Genomic DNA, 19,946 nt, shown 5'->3' on the forward strand with positions numbered 1-19,946 from the left:
ATGTTTATGAATATTTAAGAATTACATACGGTATGCCCTGTGTTACACAGTAAAAAGCAGCCACTCCTATACGTATTTTTCGCTTGACCCTTCTTCAAACAATTTTGTCCGACCAAAGCAGATTGTTGATTTCCTAAAATCTAATAAAGAAAAAAAATGTAATAAAATTATATTCTATATCTGTTATTTTCTGTTATTTTCATTACGAGATCTTACGTACACCAGATATCGGAATGCCAGACAACGGACCAATCAAGATTTTGCCATATATCTCGGAACTGCTTTTGATCTCCGGCAGCATTTGCATAGGAATTTCGAAATATCTACATAACGTAGGATCCCACGACAGCGTTTCAATATTCATTAACATCGTTCTCGACGCGTTCGTAACATCGGTGATATATAGTCCACCGTCTTTGCCTCCCGTTAAGTTCTGCAATAATTTTTAAATTAATTATATATCAATTCATGTAGTTTCTCTCATTTTGAGTGCATGCGCACGCGCGTATGTGTGTGTGTAAAGTATACGATTTTTAATTTCCTTAATCAGATACATATAAAAGAGTAAATTAAAGATTTAGAATTTGTACGCTAATTTCGCAAAAATATTATATTGTATATATAATATCTCAAATATTAAATAAGTTATTTAATATAACAATCCTTGTAATATACAGTAATATGCACTGTCTAATGTCGTCTAATGTCAACTACTGTCTAATATTAGTGATAATTTCCTTCCTCAAGATACAGCAAGCATAAATATTAGCGAGTGTTAATTAATACACTAATTGGATAAGCCTAGTTATACTTGTTAATTCCTACTAATGCCTTGCTAATATCTCTTCGGCACATACCCAAACAACCCATGTATCCATGGTTCCCGCTTTGCATCGTCTCTCACGAATTGCTTTCTTTATCGCCGGCACATTGTCCTTTAACCAACGAATCTTCAAAGCCGAAAAGTACGGGCTCACGGGCAAACCGCATAAAGGTTTCAAATGATTCTTATTCTGATCCGGAAACTTTGCTATAATCTGGTCTACAATCACGTCGGTTCTAATGTCGGACCACACTAAAATCAATTACGTTTCAAAAACTGCTCGAATATTAATCAAATAACTTCAAGTTCTTTCAGGTATTTTTCTCCCTTTGTTTTTATTTCAAAAGAATTATATTACTTTGAATTACTTTGAAATAAATTAATTAAAATATAAATGAGACCTTAAGTCTTTAATAAATGTTTAATATAAACTAGTCTTTTCAGATTTTTTTTAGACAAAAATAATTTTTTTTCGCAAATAGATTAAACACAAGCGAATCTACTCACCTATAGCATTATAAAGCGGGTCACCGGTAATCGCATCCCATACTATCGTAGTTTCTCTCTGGTTGGTAATACCCACTGTAACGATTTCGTCAATCTTCATACCCAGTATGTCTAATTTGTGAATTACGTCTTTAATGCAAGCCTTTATCGCAAAAAGAATTTCTTTGGGGTCCTGCTCTATATACCCCTCTTGCGGACTGATTTGCTCTATGTCGATTTGATGAGATGCAACCTCCGCAACATGCTTTGCATTAAATACCTGCAAACACAATTTACAATAACTGTTAAACAATGATTCGATAAAATTAAAGTGCACGAATATTCATAAAAGAAGAAAATCGATCTCTCAATAATATTAATAAAACCTACATCATATGAAAATATAATTAAACAAAAATTTTTTTTTATTAATAATTTTTTTAACAATTACATAACTTTTAGAATTCGTAATTAAAATTTATTTTTATTTGTGTAATTGTTTAAATAGCTTATTAACAGATTAAACATTTCAGAGACTCGGGAGTTTTACGATTTCATGAAAATCTGTTTGAAAAACACTGTCGTTATTATTTGCTATTCACGCAATCTATGTATACTGCCTCCCATAAATCATTAATTTGTTGTTGCATTTTAGCTACAATTATTTATATGCATCGTTAACAGCATATTATATCACTTTTGATTTTATTTATTACATTGACATTTGAAATTATTATTTATTTATCACATGACAATGAGAATTGCAGAATCTTCACAACAAATTTCGATAAACATTTAGAAGCAATTATAACTAATTTTATAACTAATTTAGAGGCAAATTATAACTTGATAACTACTTGAACTATTTACAATAATCTTACCACAAAGCGAACAGTACGCGTGCCAACATCAACTACACCAATAAGGGGTCCTGTTTTTTTCACTGTGCTCGTCATTGTATCTAAAAAAAATGATGATCATTAGATAGTTTTTAATACACATTTAATAAAACAATGTGATTGAAAAGGCATATCACAAGCGCAAGATGTGAATAGCGAAATATTTATATTTTAATAGATTACCATAGAATACAAACAATACAATAGACATTTCGGCCTTACATCATTTTCAGTATTGCAAAATTAATATGTGATATAACTTTCATACATGTTGAGAACATCTAATTTCGAATAAATTTTATTCACGTTATAATAATGAGATAAAACATTTTTCACGCTCAATTACAATTATATTTTCGAAGAGCTTGACGCTCAGGTTATTGTTATAAAAAATTTTTTTAATCCATACAATCATGTCAAATACTCCAGACTGCCAATTGTCATTTTTTTGTCACAACAGTCGAACTTATTGAAACACATAATTTCCAAATTCTATTAAATGTGAAATTTATTAATAATGTTAATAGCTCTTCAATTGAAAAAATAAATTTAACTATGATATATATATATATATATATATATATATATAAATTATGATACCTGTGTTAACAATAAGTTGAGTTGTGGAATCCAAAACTTTTTTTTTATTCTTTAATTTCCTAGGTCATAATTTAAACAATAAAATAGAAAACAAGCACATTTTTTCTCGACGTGTTGTCTACGTTCAAAGAACACGCTACTATGTCATTCTACTTTTATTCATTAGATTATTCATTAGATATTGTAAAACAAAGACAGAATGAGTAATGCGCTGATAGCGCATTATCCGAATGCAATTTTTCATCAATCTATAAAACAAATATACGGGACATGGAATTCGATTTTTGGAAGAAGAATCATTTACGCAAATTTACATGCACATTTCATTTTTCTTGCCTAGTAGGATTAAATCCTAATATAATGTTTTTCCTTTTTGAAAGAAAATTTTCTATATCCTTTGCAAGTTCTTGTATATGTATCGATTATTGATTTCTATACATTGAAATATCAGTATTTATAAATCTATAGATAAACTAATTGAGAAAAAAATTCTTGTCTATTACAACATATTAAAACGTATTCTCTAATATTATATTTGTGATAGAAATGATAAAAACTAGTTCTACTTTCCAGAAACCAATTTCTCCAGTGAAGATTTAATAAAACATAAATCAATTTACAAGGACTCCTTACTATTCAAAAGAAATTTGGAGATGACAGGGCAATAGGAGTCAGGCGCTGTAGTCAGTTCAGGCGCGGTAGTTATTTCATTTTTTATAAATATTCTTTTAAAATTAGCTTGACAGCATCAATAATAGATGATCTTTAATATCTAAAAAGTGTAACTTTTTCAAAGAAGAATTTTTCATAGGATTAAAATTTGTTTTGGATTCCACATTCTTTACATTTGATATCGATCTATCTACAAAAGTTTGGTATCCCGATGGGCTCCCCTCTTTCACCAATAATAGCAGATCTTGTGTTACTAGATTTGGAAACCAAATTGATAAACACACACTTGATAAATTTAATATTAAGTTATTATTTTATATGAGATACGTTGACGATATTGTGACAACAGTTCCACTGAACATGACGAATGATATATTAAACATTTTTAATTCTTTCCATCCAGGACTTCAATTTACCATTGAGGTAAAAGAATTAATTTTCTTGGCGTCAACGATCATCAGCAACAATAAATTTCTTGAAATTGACTGGTACCATAAACCGACCTTTTCAGAAGTACTTAAATTATACGTCACTACATCCTTTGTTGCAAAAAAGGACACAATTAGAGGTGATTGATCAAGTTTATTATCACATCCGAAATTTCACGAAAAAAATTTGAAGTCCATCATAAATACCTTGCTCGACCCTATCCACTAAATTTTAATGTTTGAGATAATTAATGCTCGTCTTAAATTTTTAATCAACAAAAAACCAACAAACAAATAACTGCTGCCAATGACTCAATTGATAAAAAATCACCTTGATTTGTCTTTTTAAACGTACCTCCAATTTCAGATAAATTCAAAAACATTACCAAGGACTTGAATGTAAGGCTAGCGTTATTTGGTATGAATAAGATGAACACTATCATCAAAGCGCATTATCGAATGACTTCAAAAAGAACTATTTATATGCTCTTATGTAATGATTGTGATGCATCTATGTTGGACAAACTGACCGATGACTTAAAATCAGAATAGTTTTAATATTATTCTGAACATCAGAATAATATTAAAAGAAACACGAAAAATCATTCAGTTATAACAGAACATAGAATGCATAGTAATCATGATTTGGATTGGTCGAATGTTAAAATTTTAGACACCGAACTGTATATTCAAAAACGTTTAAAATCCGAAATGATATGTTAAGATGCAAAATAATAGATTAAAGTTACAACACTGAATTTAATTTACTGACACTGAATTTTTACACCATTCATATGTATCAATACTTAATAATTTACATGACTAACTATATTTGTTGCGGATCAACTTTCAGATTTACTTTTATATTCTTCATATAAATCCACCCTTAGCGTTTGAAAATCATTGTTCCATAGTTTTGTTTAACAATTCACTCATTTCAAATGTGTCTTTTGGTACGAACGATCGGTAAATTTATAAATAATATCACGAGCTAGAAAGATTTACTAAATTTTTTTATCGTCGACATAGCTATCAGAAAAAATGTATTTTTTATTTCGATATAAACAGCTGATATGCTTAATCTTGTGTACACACCTTCGGTAACATGTAATCATAGTTAATGCCGCCTCTTATGATATTCCACCAGCTGAAAAATATATCCTTTCATAGAATTCATTACTGTGGACGAAACATGGATCCATTACTTCACACCTGAGACGAAGGAACAGTCAAAACAATGGACTTCATCAGTGAACCAGCTCCGAAGAAGGCGAAGAACGTGAAGTCAATCGGAAAGGTGATGACCATAGTTTTTTGGAATGCACGCGGTATAATTCATATCGATTATCTTCCGAAGCAAACGATCAATGGCGATTACTACACAGTCTTATTGAACTGTTTTAACAACATTTTAAAGAAAAAATTTGGCGAAGAAGAAAGTGCTCTTCCATCAAGACAATGCACGGGTCCACACGTGCCCGGCATCGATGGCTAAATTCAACGAATTCCGCTATGAATTGCTTCCCCATCCAGCATATTCGCCAGATTTAGCCCCTGCGACTATTTCCTGTTTCCAAACCTAAAGAAATGGTTCGGAGAAAAGAGATTCACTACCAGAGAGCAGCCGAAACAGAGGCTTATTTTGAAGAGTTGGACAAATCATATTATTCGGACGGCTTGAAAAAGTTGGAAAATCGTTGGATCAAGTGTATCGAGCTGAAAGGAGACTATGTTGAGAAATAAAAATGAATCGATCAAAAAAAAATGTGTTTTACTATGTTTTTCTAAAAACCTATTGAACCTAAAGTCTAAAAACCTACTTGCCCCCCTTCTCTCCACTCTTGTATGCACCAAGCTTCGCCAAACAACACAAAGCGGGATATAAAATGTCTTTTTTAGATATGTTGTCTGGATCTCTTTAAAGCATTTTCTATTACTTATTGATGTTCATTAGACATTAGTTTGTACAGTAAATATGTATCTTGAATTTATACTTACAATTATTATAGAACGTCTCATGCAAAGTCTTATACTAACGGATTACTAACAGAAAAATTGGAATGTTGGTTTAAAAATATTCAAATTGAAAGTAATCTAATAACTTAAATAACATTTTTCAATAATTTACTGTATTATTTTTCGATTAAAAAACTATTATAAATTGTATATATATATATTGTATGTATATTGAAGAATGCACGTATATTAGGCACGTTTTTGTGAATTTGGCACCCGACTTACAACAATATGATTTTTGTTTTTTTTTTTTCCGAAAGATCTTCGTATGTAGTTGAATGTAGTAACATTGATTTTATTTGTAATAACGCAGAAAAAAAAATATTATTCGATTCAGAGAGAATCGTTTGTAGTTGTTTTTCCGGTCGTTTGTAGTTGCACCATTTGAAAGTTACAGTAAATTTACAATAAACAAATTACGTAATTTTGCCAATTTTCGAGATATCTCAAATTCGTTCACGGCATCTTTCTTGAAATCGTTTGTAGTGATTTATCGGTCGTTTATAGTTGCATTTAAAAGTTACAGCAAATTTACAATAAACAAATTACGTAATTTTGTCAACCGATTCTAAGAAAGTTGCCGTGAGCGGATTTGAGATATCTCGAAAATTGGCAAAATTTCGTAAATATAATAAGATTCTGAATCGAATCCCGCAAGCGGATTTGAGTTATCTTGAAAATTAAAAAAATTCGTTTTTATATAATTGTTTAAATAATTATATCTCGCGAACGGTGCAACTACAAATAGAAATAATTTTATTACAGTCCACTACAAACAATTTTCTATAAAAAACTATCCTTAAAAATGATTAATTTCAAAGTCGGGGGATGACATTTTTTTCAAGTCGCGATATTTTTTTTCTGCACTACTATTGTACAAACAAAATCAATGTTACTACATTCAACTACATACGAAGATCTTTCGGAAAAAAAAGTCAGGTGTCAAGCTCACAAAGCCCGTATATCGCATCATATTTTTAGTACGTATATATTATAACTGTGAAAAAATTGGCATTCGTAACAGTGTACTGATAATCGCGTCAACTTACGGAATTTCAATTGTATAAATATCTTTTTGAATCATTCTCTAAAACTTCGTACATACACTAAAAAAAATTGAATTTAAAAAAAATTTCAATTGATTAAAAAAAATTCTTTGCAAAGCAGTGCAATACTTATTTGAATCTTGCAGTAAATATTACGTAAATTAAAAGATGATAATGTAAAAATAAAGTAAACATTTTTTTGTAATAGAAAAATTTTTAATTGAATTTAACAAGTATCAATATTTATTCCAAAAATTGTAAATGATAAAGAAGAAATTTGACGATAACAGGACAAGAGTCAGCCGCGATAGTCGTTGAGCAAATAATATACAGATATAACACAAAACTCTTTATTAAATTAACGCGCTTGCATGTATTGGCTTATTATTTATGCCTCTTCAGAGGCATAAATCATCCTTATAAATACAATATATGGGGTCCCAAGATAATCGCCAAATATTTCGTGGACAGAACTAAACTGAATCGAAAAGTCCTCTACCATTTTGCAATTTTCGCAATAATTAACAAGATATTAATTACTAAAAATTGCCGAAAATTGATCATTAATAATTTTTTACTCAAATATTATCAACTTTACTGCAAGAGACAAAAATTGTTTATTTTCTTCTCATAGAGCTCTAAGAATTTTTTCAGAATTTTTTATCAACTTTTCAGTACTGCATTTTCTTATTAAATATTTTATTAAATATAATATTTTTACCAACATAAAGAAATACGATATTAAAACATTCTGAAAAAATTTCAAAAGGTTCATGATTCAAAAAGTTCTATGAGAAGAAAATAAAAAACAATTTTCGTCTCTTGCAGTTTTTCTATAAAATTGATAATATTTGAGTAAAAAATTATTAAAGACTATACATATTGGGTCATCTAAAAAGTATCCGCGATTTTTTGTCACCATCAACACCATCTAGTGACAAAAAACCGCGGATACTTTTTAGATGACCCAATATAAAGAAATTTTTAACAATTTTTAGTAATTAATATCTTGTTAACTATTGCGAAAATTGCAAAATGATAAAAGACATTTCGACTCACTTTAGTCCGCTTTATCTGTTCATGAAATATTTGGCGATTATTTTGAGACACGTAATAATTACCTTGTTATAGTGAACTTCCTCCACTAAAAAATCTCTATACAAGAATTAAACTCAGATGAATGTTAAAAAAAGGAAGATGAATGTGAAGAAAAGGAAAATTATTTTTAAATTTATCAAAGATAAAATTTGGAAAACCTTAATAAATTTAAATCACAATAAAAGTAAAGAAGCTCACCACGAACGGAATACACCATATCGCAAACAACAAACGCAAATTATCTATTAAAAACTAGTTCTTGACTTGTTGGCCAGTTAGTGTCAAATTAAATGTACTGATTTTAAAAGTTAGTTAAAATTTCTTAATTTTAAAAACTCTAAAGTTATAACTCGTTATTTAATTAAAAAAAAAAAGAAGTTAGATAACAACTAATAATCAAGATGGAAAGGTTTAATTTATATATAAGAAAGACATTGATTGACTTGAACTAAAACATGTCTATGTCTGTCTGTAAATTAAGTCCATGCGTCCCCCTCCCCCTCTCTCTTTCTCTATCTCCTGATATATAACATTTCCAAAACCAATCTTTTCCTATACTGAGGTTCCTCATCCAAAATTGTAACGTTCTCTCAATCAAACTCATGGTTCTCTTGCAGCCGGTGATCAGTTATGACCGAATGGGTAAATGTATTCCACCGAATATGGTTCCTGTACTCCGTGATTCTAAACTTCAACTGTCTGCTCGTCTGTCCCACGTAACTCACGTCGCAATCCTTACAAGAAATCTTATACATGACATTCGATTTCATGTTATGCGGCAGCGGATTCTTATGCACCTTAATGAATTCTCGTTTTATTATTATTACTATAAAATGATACCTTAATCGCTATTTAATCTGTTAAACTTTTCGGTAATATTAGGAACATGAGGAACAATAAACAATAATGTTGAAATTGTGTGAAAGTCACACAATTTCAACGTTATTTTCATTTTTACTTTTTATGATGTTAGACCTAATAATGTTCTTCAGACGATTATTAATATTATCAAAAATAAAACTCAATGGATAGTCATTCTTCAATAGTATTTTAATTATAAGATAAAAATTGTCAAAGTAAAATTTTAGATTTAAAAGCAAAATTACTCTATCAACTAATCTCGTGACAGTATCTCTCTTTTGAGAGATAAAATTAAGCAATAAAAAATTCAACTGCGACCTCCATAGCAAATTGGAGCTTTGGATGCTGAGAGTTAAAAATGTCAAGAATAGAATTGACTGAAGAAGCAGGTGCCGCCATAATTATATCGTCGACATATCTATAATAAAAGAGCAACGGAAACTGAATAAAAAAAAATGTTAAGACTTTACTTTCCAATTTTCATGACCAAGTCCACAGAGTTTTGTGTTATATCTGTATATTATTTGCGCAACAACTATCGTACCTGACTCCTATTGCCTTGTTATCATCAAATTTCTTTTGAACAAGTAAGGAGTCGTTGTGAATTAATTTATGTTTTATAAGGTATTTAAAAAAAATTTATTGATTAATAAATAAATTTTTTTTTAATAAAATTTTTTTAAAATGAAAAAATTTATCTAAATTATTAAATTTTGTGTTTTTTTAAACGCTAATTTATATATGTTAATGATATTTTGTGTATGTTATAACAACGTTACACATATGAGGATCAGACTTTTAAAATGCGTTTTGTCCAAAATTTTATTTTTTTAGTTAGAGATGCCGTAGTGTTCAGTGTTGAATGATTTATATTATAAGCTACTCAGAGATGTTCAAGCATTTTTTCATGTTAATTTATATGCTAAAAAAACATAGACATTTCGAAGTGCATTATGTTTTTTAACTAGAAACAAATAAAATGTATTTGTTTAACATTTTTAGTAATTGAGCAATATTGTTTGATATTTTACATCCTATTGATTGACATATTATTATTTTCTGTAAAGTGCATAGTTTTCTTGTGTGTGTAGGTTTTTCTTTCTCGTTTTCTGAAAATTACAAATTTTGAACAAAACGCATTTTAAAAGTCTGTTCCTCATAAATCTTATTAAGTACAATCGCTTTTACAATTTTATAATTTTCAAAAACGCACATTCGAACCTAAGATTTCAAAGTGATAAACCTAATACGCTAACGCTGACAAATAATTCAGAAATGTCACTCGCAAATTTTTCTCAAAATATTTATCAGGATTGGTAAAGATTTTTTTTTTTAAGAATAAAACATATTGTGTTTTTTTTTCTTAAATATGTTTTTAATGCTTCAAATATGCTTTAAACAGTACTATAAAAAAAATATATTAGGTGTTGGAATTAATTCGTAGCGTTTTACAAGTGATGGGAAGTACTTTCATTAATGTATTTTTTAATGCTCATGTGAAATAAATAACATTCTTTCATTAAAAAACGCTACGAATTAATTCCAACACCTAATATTTAAAATATATTAAAAATCAATTAAGCATGTTTTAAACTATTTAAAATACGTTTAAAACATGTTTTTTACCAACTCTATTTATGATTATTTATTGTGACAAAATAAGAAGAAATCTGTCATTAATTTTAGCCCAAATTGCGTCTATTAAAAAATTTTTTTTTATTTTTTACAAATACTCAATTTTTATATATTTTAAGAAATATTTCTTACAAAAATAAATAAATAAATGTACATCTGATATTTTGAAGTTCGACATCTAGAACACCAAAATATTGTAATAATTAATAATAGTTAAAAAACGATCCTCTTGAAAAAAACTTTTTACAGAAACATAACTGGAAGTTCTTTTAATTACTTAGTTTCTTAACTATTATTAACTATTTTAGTATTTTATATTCAAAATATCGGGTGTACATGTATTTGTAAGAAATATTGCTTTAAACATAAAAAATCGAGTAAAAAATAAAATTATTTTTTAGGCAGACGCAATTTGGGCTAAAATTAATAACAGATTTCTTATTATTTTATCATAAAAAAGAAATCATGAAAATAATAAAAATTTTGAGAAAAATCAGCAAGTGATATTTCTGAATATTTACTTGTGAGCTATATAATCGCATGGTTTTTTGTCAATTCGGTATCCGTATATATCAATAATTATTCAATTAGATCCCAAGACGCTTACCGCGTCAAGTAATAACCAAATATCAAATCAAGATTCAGCCTAAATGTCGAATTGTATAAAAATTTGTATTAATTTGTATTAATTATATAAATACTTTAAATTGAAATTAAATACATATTTAACTTTAATAAACATTCATTTCATTTAAAAAAACATTTTATTTTATTTAGTAAATTATTTGAATAAACAAAAATACAATTATTTTTAAGATAAGAAACAAACGTTATATTAAAATCAAATGTAGTAAATCACAAATGTTTATTAAATATTATAAACTGAATTTTATTTATTATAGTTAAGGAATATTACATTATTTACTTATTTATACATTTATACAAAAATATTTTTAGACTAAATAAATATATTGCATTAAAATTAAATATTTTAACTTAAATAAATATTTATTTCAGGCTTGTCCAATTTTAGCTCGAGCCAAAACGTAAAACCACCGACGTAAAACAGTCAATGTGGGGTAAGATTTTGATGACTGTAGTGTTGATATACATTTGAGTGACGCTTATCAACACTTTGCAATCCCTGAAATCTTACTCATATTGAATTTTTTGCACGATAGCTTTGTGTTTCAGATCCAAAGCTCAAATTGGACAAATCTAATTTATTTTATTAAAAAAAAAACATTTTATTTTATCTAATGAATTACTTGAATATTTCTTTATTTAGCAAAGATATCATTGTGTTTAAAATTAAGTATGAAACATTTTTAAAAAAGAAAATATTTATTTAAAAATAAAAAATTGTTTATTATAATGAAAAAATGTGTTTTTTAAACAAGCAGTCAAGCAACAAAGAAATTATTTATTACTTTAAATAATTCGATATATTTAAGGGAAACGAATGTAGTTGACATTATTAAAAAATGAAATTAAAAAAAAATACATTTTAAAATTATGTGTCTGCAAATTGACCATAAAAAACATTTTAATTTCAAATTAATTTTTTTTAGTTTCAAATTAATGATGTCAATTACATTCATTCTCTTAATTTAATCGAATAATTTAAAGTAATAAATAATGTTTTCGCGGCTGCTTATTTTAAAAAAAACACATTCTTTTCATTATAATAAATAAGTTTTTATTTTAAAATAAATATCTTGTTTAAAAAAATTTTGTATTTAATTTTAAAAATAATGACATTTTTTCTTTTAAATAATTTATCAATTAAAATAAAATATTTTTTTTAATCAAAATAAATATTTATTTCAAATATGATAAAGAAATGATCGGTCAAAGTATAGATGTTTCGAATACATTATATATTCTTTTTATTAAATCAATTTATTTCACATATAACTGAGAAATATTTCAGAAATGACAAAGAAACTTATTGCGAAAAATATTATCTTAGAAAAACACTCTTCGGAAAGTCGAGAGGTCCCAAATTCGAACTCTGGCTGAGATAATATTTTTCGACAATAAGTTTCTTTCTTTCTTTCTAATCTAAGAGAGGATTATAAGCGTTTAAAACTGACTGTGTTGAAAGTCCGAAAATCATAGGCGCGCAATCATATCTAAAATAAATTGATTTAATAAAAAGTATACATTATAATGTATTATTCGAAACATCTAATTTTAACTGATAGTTTTCGTTATCGTATTTGATGTATTCATACAGTCGTTCTTCAATCTTAAAATATTTATTTATTTTAAAAAATTTTATTTGAAAAAATGTATTTATAATATTTAATTAAAAAATATTTTTTTCTTAGTATATAATTGAAGAATATTGATCATAGCAGTATTAATCTCTTTTTTTTATTTCAAAAGAGAATGCATTGTAATAGTTTTATTAAATATTAATAGTATGAGTTATTGTTACTATTAGACAAAATTAGTACATGTTATTTTTAATTCAACTAATAAGTACACTACGTGCCAAAGAATTAAGTAATTACTTTTCAAAATAGACAATTTTTTCAAAATATATCATCAAAAATGATTGTAATGATATGATCTAGAAAGCATTTTAAAGTTTGAAGTTCCTATTTTTCAGATTGTTTGTTTAGATAAGGACCTGACTGATTTTTTATGGAACTACACTGATACATAAATGGAGATCTGTCAAATCTCAAAATTTTTTACAAACTTTACATAGTGTGAATCAAAAATTCGAAAGAATGATTCTTTATCTTTAATTTGCACACTTGTTGTGTAAACGTTGTATGATTTTTTTTCATCGAGTTATCCAACATTAAGCTATCTAGCAAAAAGCTTTTTAACCTTAACTGCTTACAAAAGACGAAGTAGCGCTTAATATTCTCTAAAAAAATGTAATATTTTATTTTTCTTTTTAAATGCATTTTTCACGTACAGTGAGTGCAAAAAGTATTCGTACAGAGAAAATATTTAAAAAAAAAACTTTATTTTTAAAAAGTAAATATTATCCAGCGAAAAATGAATCATCGAATTGATATCGAATCGATATCGATACGATGATTTCAACATCAATTTGACGTCGATTCGATGTTTAATTGATGATCATTTCTTGTTGGGTAATTAACAATTTATTCATAAAGAATAAAATAGATAGTATGTTTCTTAAAATTATATATATTAAAAAAATGTGTATTAATTATAAAAAAATATATCATTTGAAAAATAAGTGAAAATTAAGAATTGTATTATTTGGATGCTCAAAAAGTATTCGTACAGTCAAGAAATTTAACTTCTAAAATCAGGAATATATGCAAAGCTCATTTGTTTATCAAATATAGGTAATAACAAGGGCTACGAGCCAATTAAAATTAATAACGTTTAAAACTAGATTAATAAAAAGTACAAACGTTTCGACACCGATCGGGTCATTCTCAATGTTAGAATAATAATATTACAATAAAAGTCGGATTCTCATAATATAAAAACAGTGTTCTATATATTTTAAAACAGTGTTCTATACATTTTAAAATAGATTTAAAAAAAATGTAGATACGTATCAAATGCTTATGTCTTCCTTCTCACGAATATGTGATCCATTGAGATATTAAAAGACGTTGAAATCGCTCAATATAATCGGGACGCTCATAATACTCACATTTTTCTACAATGAAAATTAATCTATTTAAAAGAAAGTTTTCAAAGAAACCAATTGTTAAGTTAGAAATACATTTAATAAATAATTACAGTATATAAAAGAAACCACTAGACAAGCTGAAGAAAAAATTTTTTAAAAACGTATAATACATAGAAAAATCGTTAAAGTTATATTAACATTAATATCAATTGCAGATTAAAAATGAACAAGTCAATAAATCAGTGCATATTAAAATACAAAACTATAAATACTTTCTTCAGTCGAACTATTGTAAGTCAAAAATTATTGTCATCGTTTGTTTATGTTAGAACAGAATGTATTCATTGTATAAAATTGCTAATTAATATTTATTTTCTACAAATACAACTTTTGTATAAAAAATTTCCTGAATACTTTTTGCTCTTACTGTATATACATCATATACATAATACATAAAGGAGCGTAAATCCGACTGTGCAATCTCCACACAATGTGCGACAAGTACTGCGATAAAATCAAGCGAATGTTGTTTTACATAAAGTTGCTTCAAACACGAAGAATATAAATTATAGTTAAGATCTAATTCTCAACGATTCTAACTGGCATATATTAAGTTGAATGATGACGTGTCATCATTTAATTTTTAATGTTTTATTTGAGCGAAGTTTAATGAAAAATTTCTTTATAAAAAAAATAATAGACGCACAGATAGACTTCAAGAGAAATCTTTCTATTAATTTTTTTAAAAAATATTACTATACTGCTCGTCTTCTATGAGCAAAATTAGAAAGACGCTTTTCGTTTCAGGCAGTTAACTCTTAACTGTGAGTTGTAAAACTGGGCATCAATATTGAATAATTCGGTGAAAAAAATCATGCAACACATACACAAATTAAAAATAAAAGTTCTTTTAAAAACTGTAAACTTTTTTGTGCGATTTTAAATTTACGATGAAATTTTGTGTTCCTAAAAAGTGTTCAAATTTGTTGGATATCCATGTAGATCCATAGAAAATCAGTCAGATTATTATCTAAAATAGCGACTTCAAGCTTTTAAATATTTTTAGAATTATGACATTATAATTATTTTTTTATTATACGATGATACACTCTCTTGAAAATTACTTATTTTTGAAGGACAGAGTAAGGTTACTTACTTAACGTTAATTTTTTAATGTAATGCGTATTTTAAATAGTATTGGAAGTACTACTATAGTACTACTATAATTGGAAGTATACTATATAATTATTATAAGAAATAAAAATAATTTATTATCAACAATCACGATGTCCTAATATCTAGATATAAAGAATCTGTCTGTTATTTTATTTCTGCACTAGACTGCGTTAGAATTTTTTTTTTCACTTCGGCCAAATATATACCTATTCCACTTCAAGGCCTCTACTCTGTAATACTCTCAATGACAATAACGATATCATTACATAGTTGTTACGCAGGTTTTGAACATAGCAAAAAAGCTGTGCAATGATAATATCGTTATTGTCATTAAAGGTACTACAGAATAAGAGCCTAATTTCTGAAAGTGTACACAATATTATTATCATTATCATTATCATTATCATTATCATTATCATTATCATTATCATTATTATTATTATTATTATTATTATTATTATTATTATTATTATTATTATTATTATTATTATTATTATTATTATTATTATTATTATTATTATTATAGGACGACAACTAAGTAACTAATTTGAAGTCGTACCTGAATATCAGAATAAATTTTAGATTTTGACAATTCTGAACGAGCAAATTCAAAACGATTAGTATTGCGAATACATGAAATACAGACAGTCTAATACAAATAATACAATTAGCTTCATCAATATATAAAGTGCATAAGAAAGAACAGGATTTCATTGTCAGTAAAGAAAGGCAAGATGTGAATGACATGCGCAATTTATTCCAAATAATTAGATGAAATGTATAAACATTTACTTTATCAGCAGTCATGATTTAAGGGACGTATCGGGTTATTTCCGAACAAAATGCAGAAAACAGCGAAAGAGAGCGTAAGGCAGATGACAGAATATTAAATAAAATTTCATTGCAATGTAAGAAAAGGCATTCTGAAATTTATATGTGTGATTGAGTAAGACATATATGTATAGTTCAGCTATAAAAAACAGACTTAAAGGTTCTAAAATGCGAGCTTTTCGAATACGTTTGATATAGATATGCACAAATTCACGCATTAAAGCATAACATCGTGTATAAAATTGTAGAGTAGAAATATTAAGAAGTCCCTTCATTTAAAGACTAACATCTCTCTCTTCTCTTTTAAACTAATGTCTTCGTGGAGAGATACATCATAGTTTAAACATTTCTTCGATAATGTTTACACAATAAGACAGGTATTTCATAGTCGGTTCTTTAAAATCATCTTAAGTACGATCTTAAAATGTCATAAACCAATCATAGAGCCATATTAGTTTTAAGGTATTACTTAAGAGTCTTAAGGAGGTTCGATTATTAGTCGAAAAACCAACCATTTAGAGACTTAATTTTTTTATATGATGTAGATAATTACTATATACAAATAATCTCACAATTTGAATATTGACCGTGTAGTTTTCTTATAATGTTACTTTAAAATTGATCATTTTAAGCATATCGCCTTATAGGAGGCGGTCGTTCCAAAGTAGATAATAACCGATTTAATACATACTCAGCCAACTTAGAACTTTGAAAAACTAGGATTTGGCAGATGAAATACCAACAATCGTGTACAAAAAAGAAAAATCGAACTTTACCATATGAATTTAAAGCTTTATTGTCACAAAGTTTATCTTTACCTCATGAATCGCATTAGTTATATTTTAATAACAGACTTAACAACGTACAGCTGATACGAAGTCAACTTCATATAATTCAGAATCCATAGCCGCCCGTCATATCGCGAAGTGCAACGTTGCCAAATGTACACTCAACCTCCCGAGTCATTGACAATCTCATATATTTGTTAATATTCTATATAATAATAATTTACTAAGAATATAACACATAAATAGTATCCGCAATTCATTACACTACATTGCAGATGATACGGAATCGCTGCGATAATTTACTTCAGTCGCATTTTTTACTCTAAATAGTCGAACCTCCTTAAGAGTAGACATCAGGATGAAAAAAATCTTTTTTTTTATTTTATCTGAAAAAACAGCTCTTGAAAAGTATATTTCTAAAATTTTAAGAGTCGATAGGAGTGACAAGCCAACTTATTTACATCTCATTTGTGATGCAGCTACATATCTGCATTCTATCAAACTCTATCATGTATTGTCTCGTAAAAGAAATATTTTGCCATGAAACTCGTTTTGGTTTATATTTCATTATATTAAAAAAAGTCATAAGTGCAGATCTAGATCAGTTATACAGGTTTTTCTTCTCGAAGAAATAATATTTCCTTATGAAATTTTTTGGGATATCTTTCTTATATTGCTGGGAAAGCCCGTACAGAGCCGGATTTTGCAAATTGATTCTTGACAATTTTTTAATAATAAGATTATGTACATCTGAATCACCATCGGATGAGATATCAAATTTTTATTTTGCGTTTTTACAAAAAAAAAAAAAATCGCTCTGTACAAGTCTTCAGGAGTTCCTTTTCTGATTATCAATATCGCAATTAAAACGCGATTCATGTAGTATTTTAGTCGTAATTTCAACGTAAAGAAATTCAAAATTAAATAACAAGAAATACAGGACTCTTAGTTTTTTAAAAAATAAATCGAAAATGTGAAGGGTACATAAGAATCAAAACGTAATTAAGCTTATATAAAAAAATCTATAATATAATATAATATAATAATTATATAATATAATATATAATAATAATTATAAAATTATATAATATAATTGTATGATATAATAATTATAAAAAATTCTATAAAAAACATTACATGTTTCGGCTTCTTCATTGAGCCATCTTCAGATACTAGTTACCACAATGTGCAATCAATATATTACATTAGATAAGAATTAACATGATGATATAGATGATATTATTTCAAAATTATTGACTACGAACGGATGCACATTCCACAAAGAACAGAGATTACTCGCATACGATTTACAAGCCGAATGTTTGAAATTTCTCTTTGTTCTAGAGAAGAAAATGATGTTAAAAATATTTAACGTGAGCAATAATTTCATCCATGTAAAACATTCACCTATCAGTCGTCAATTTTATTTCTTATATTCTTAACTTTGTCAGAAAAATTAGAACATCGATGATGATATGAGAAAATGAATTCCAGTCAGAAAGTTTTCGTAAATTATTACACATTATCAAAAATAAATTATATGTGTGTTAATAAGTAAAATTTGAACTTAAAACTATCCAGTAACCAGTACGGCAGTCAGATACTTTCTGAGGGGAAATCAGACAGATTGACAATGACTAAGATAAAAATAATATCAAATTTTGTTTATGATAAAGGTATAGGCTTTCTTTAGACTCTTTGTGTCGGTTTATAAATTAAGACTATTACTTTTGTTTTTTAATATTTATCATCTCAAACGCTTATAATAGTATGATTCTTCGTCTAAAATTTGGATATTGTTCCAATCAAAATCGTGGTTTAATTGGAATCTATGATCGGTAATTACAGAATGAGCAAACGTATTCCATCGAATATAGTTGCAATGTTCAGCAATCCTAGTTTTGAGTTGTCTGCCCGTCTGCCCAACATAGGATACATTACAATTGTTGCACTTGATTTTATAAACATTTTTTTATGTTGTTTTTATTTAGGCGTGGACATGGATCTTTTTGTATTTTTATATATTGATTTAGTTTGTTAGAATTATAAAATGAGACTTTGATTAAATTGTTTAAATTTTTCAGTCACTTTTGGAATGAATGAAGTGAGCCAAAATGCATTATTTCTTTCATCACTTTTTTATTCGTGTCGCTCTGTGACGAAGCTGTCTCTCTCCGAATGTTCATAATTCTGTTTCTGATTGTGTCAAATATAAATTTAAGAGGACAGTCGTTATCCAACATCGCATTAATGGGGGTATGTGAAGTTAGCACTCCAACTATAGTACTCAGGAGTTCTGATTAGAGTTCCCGTTTCCTTTTGACGAGACAAAGAGTTCTACATAATTTGCCAAAAAATTTTTTAAAAATTATTTAAAAATTGTTATTAAATGAATCTTGCATTAAAAAATATAGAGAACTCTTCGTCTCGTTAAAAGGAAGCAGGAACTCTAATCAGAACTATTGTATCTAAAAATAGATTTTTCAAAAATTTTTAATTTTTTTTTTGATTTTTCAAAATTTTTTTTTATGCATCAGGAACTCTAGGTATTCGCGAAATGAAGCTATTGAGCTATTGAGCTATTGAGCTCAGAACTATTCGATCTCGATTTTCGATGAAAAGTTAGCACTCCATTTTTTAAAAATTATTTAAAAATAATTATTAAGCGGAACTCTTGTTATAAATTATATAGAACTCTTTGTCTCGTCAAAAGGGAACTCTAATCAGAACTCCTGAGTATTATACAGGGTGGGCCATCTATTGGTACGTTTTTGAATTTCGTCGTGTGGCAACACCGAACGAGCTACAGACCCGAAATTTTGACAGTTTATTAGTCATACCGTCCGCGGCACAAAACAACATGTTTTCTCTTGAAGAGCGTTTTGAAATTTTAAAAACTTATTTTCAAAGTCAGTGCTGTGTCGCCGAAACTGTACGAATTTTGAAAAGAAAT

The 19,946-nt window shown here is 27.4% G+C and overlaps 1 protein-coding gene across 11 annotated transcripts in view; it reads right to left on the bottom strand.

The window, feature by feature from the left end:
• LOC105147763 (Glycerol kinase 2) overlaps positions 1–19,946 on the bottom strand; it is a 51,170-nt gene that overhangs the window by 11,286 nt on the left and 19,938 nt on the right. For 10 of the 11 annotated variants that reach the window (XM_011059005.2, XM_087416629.1, XM_011059002.2 and 7 more), the window contains 5 exons: positions 2,191–2,270; positions 1,331–1,589; positions 858–1,075; positions 221–433; positions 30–140 (listed from right to left, as the gene is read on the bottom strand). In XM_011059005.2, coding sequence (XP_011057307.1) covers positions 30–140; positions 221–433; positions 858–1,075; positions 1,331–1,589; positions 2,191–2,265 — 876 coding nt within the window. In that variant the 5' untranslated portion in view covers positions 2,266–2,270. Of the gene's footprint in view, positions 1–29; positions 141–220; positions 434–857; positions 1,076–1,330; positions 1,590–2,190; positions 2,271–5,003; positions 5,321–19,946 lie in introns of those variants that run through there. The other variant, XM_011059006.2, reaches the window with a different exon arrangement.

This window comes from Acromyrmex echinatior, chromosome 2 (genome assembly GCF_024713525.1).
Source record: "Acromyrmex echinatior isolate Ae372 chromosome 2, ASM2471352v2, whole genome shotgun sequence".
Taxonomy (NCBI): Eukaryota; Metazoa; Arthropoda; class Insecta; order Hymenoptera; family Formicidae; genus Acromyrmex; species Acromyrmex echinatior.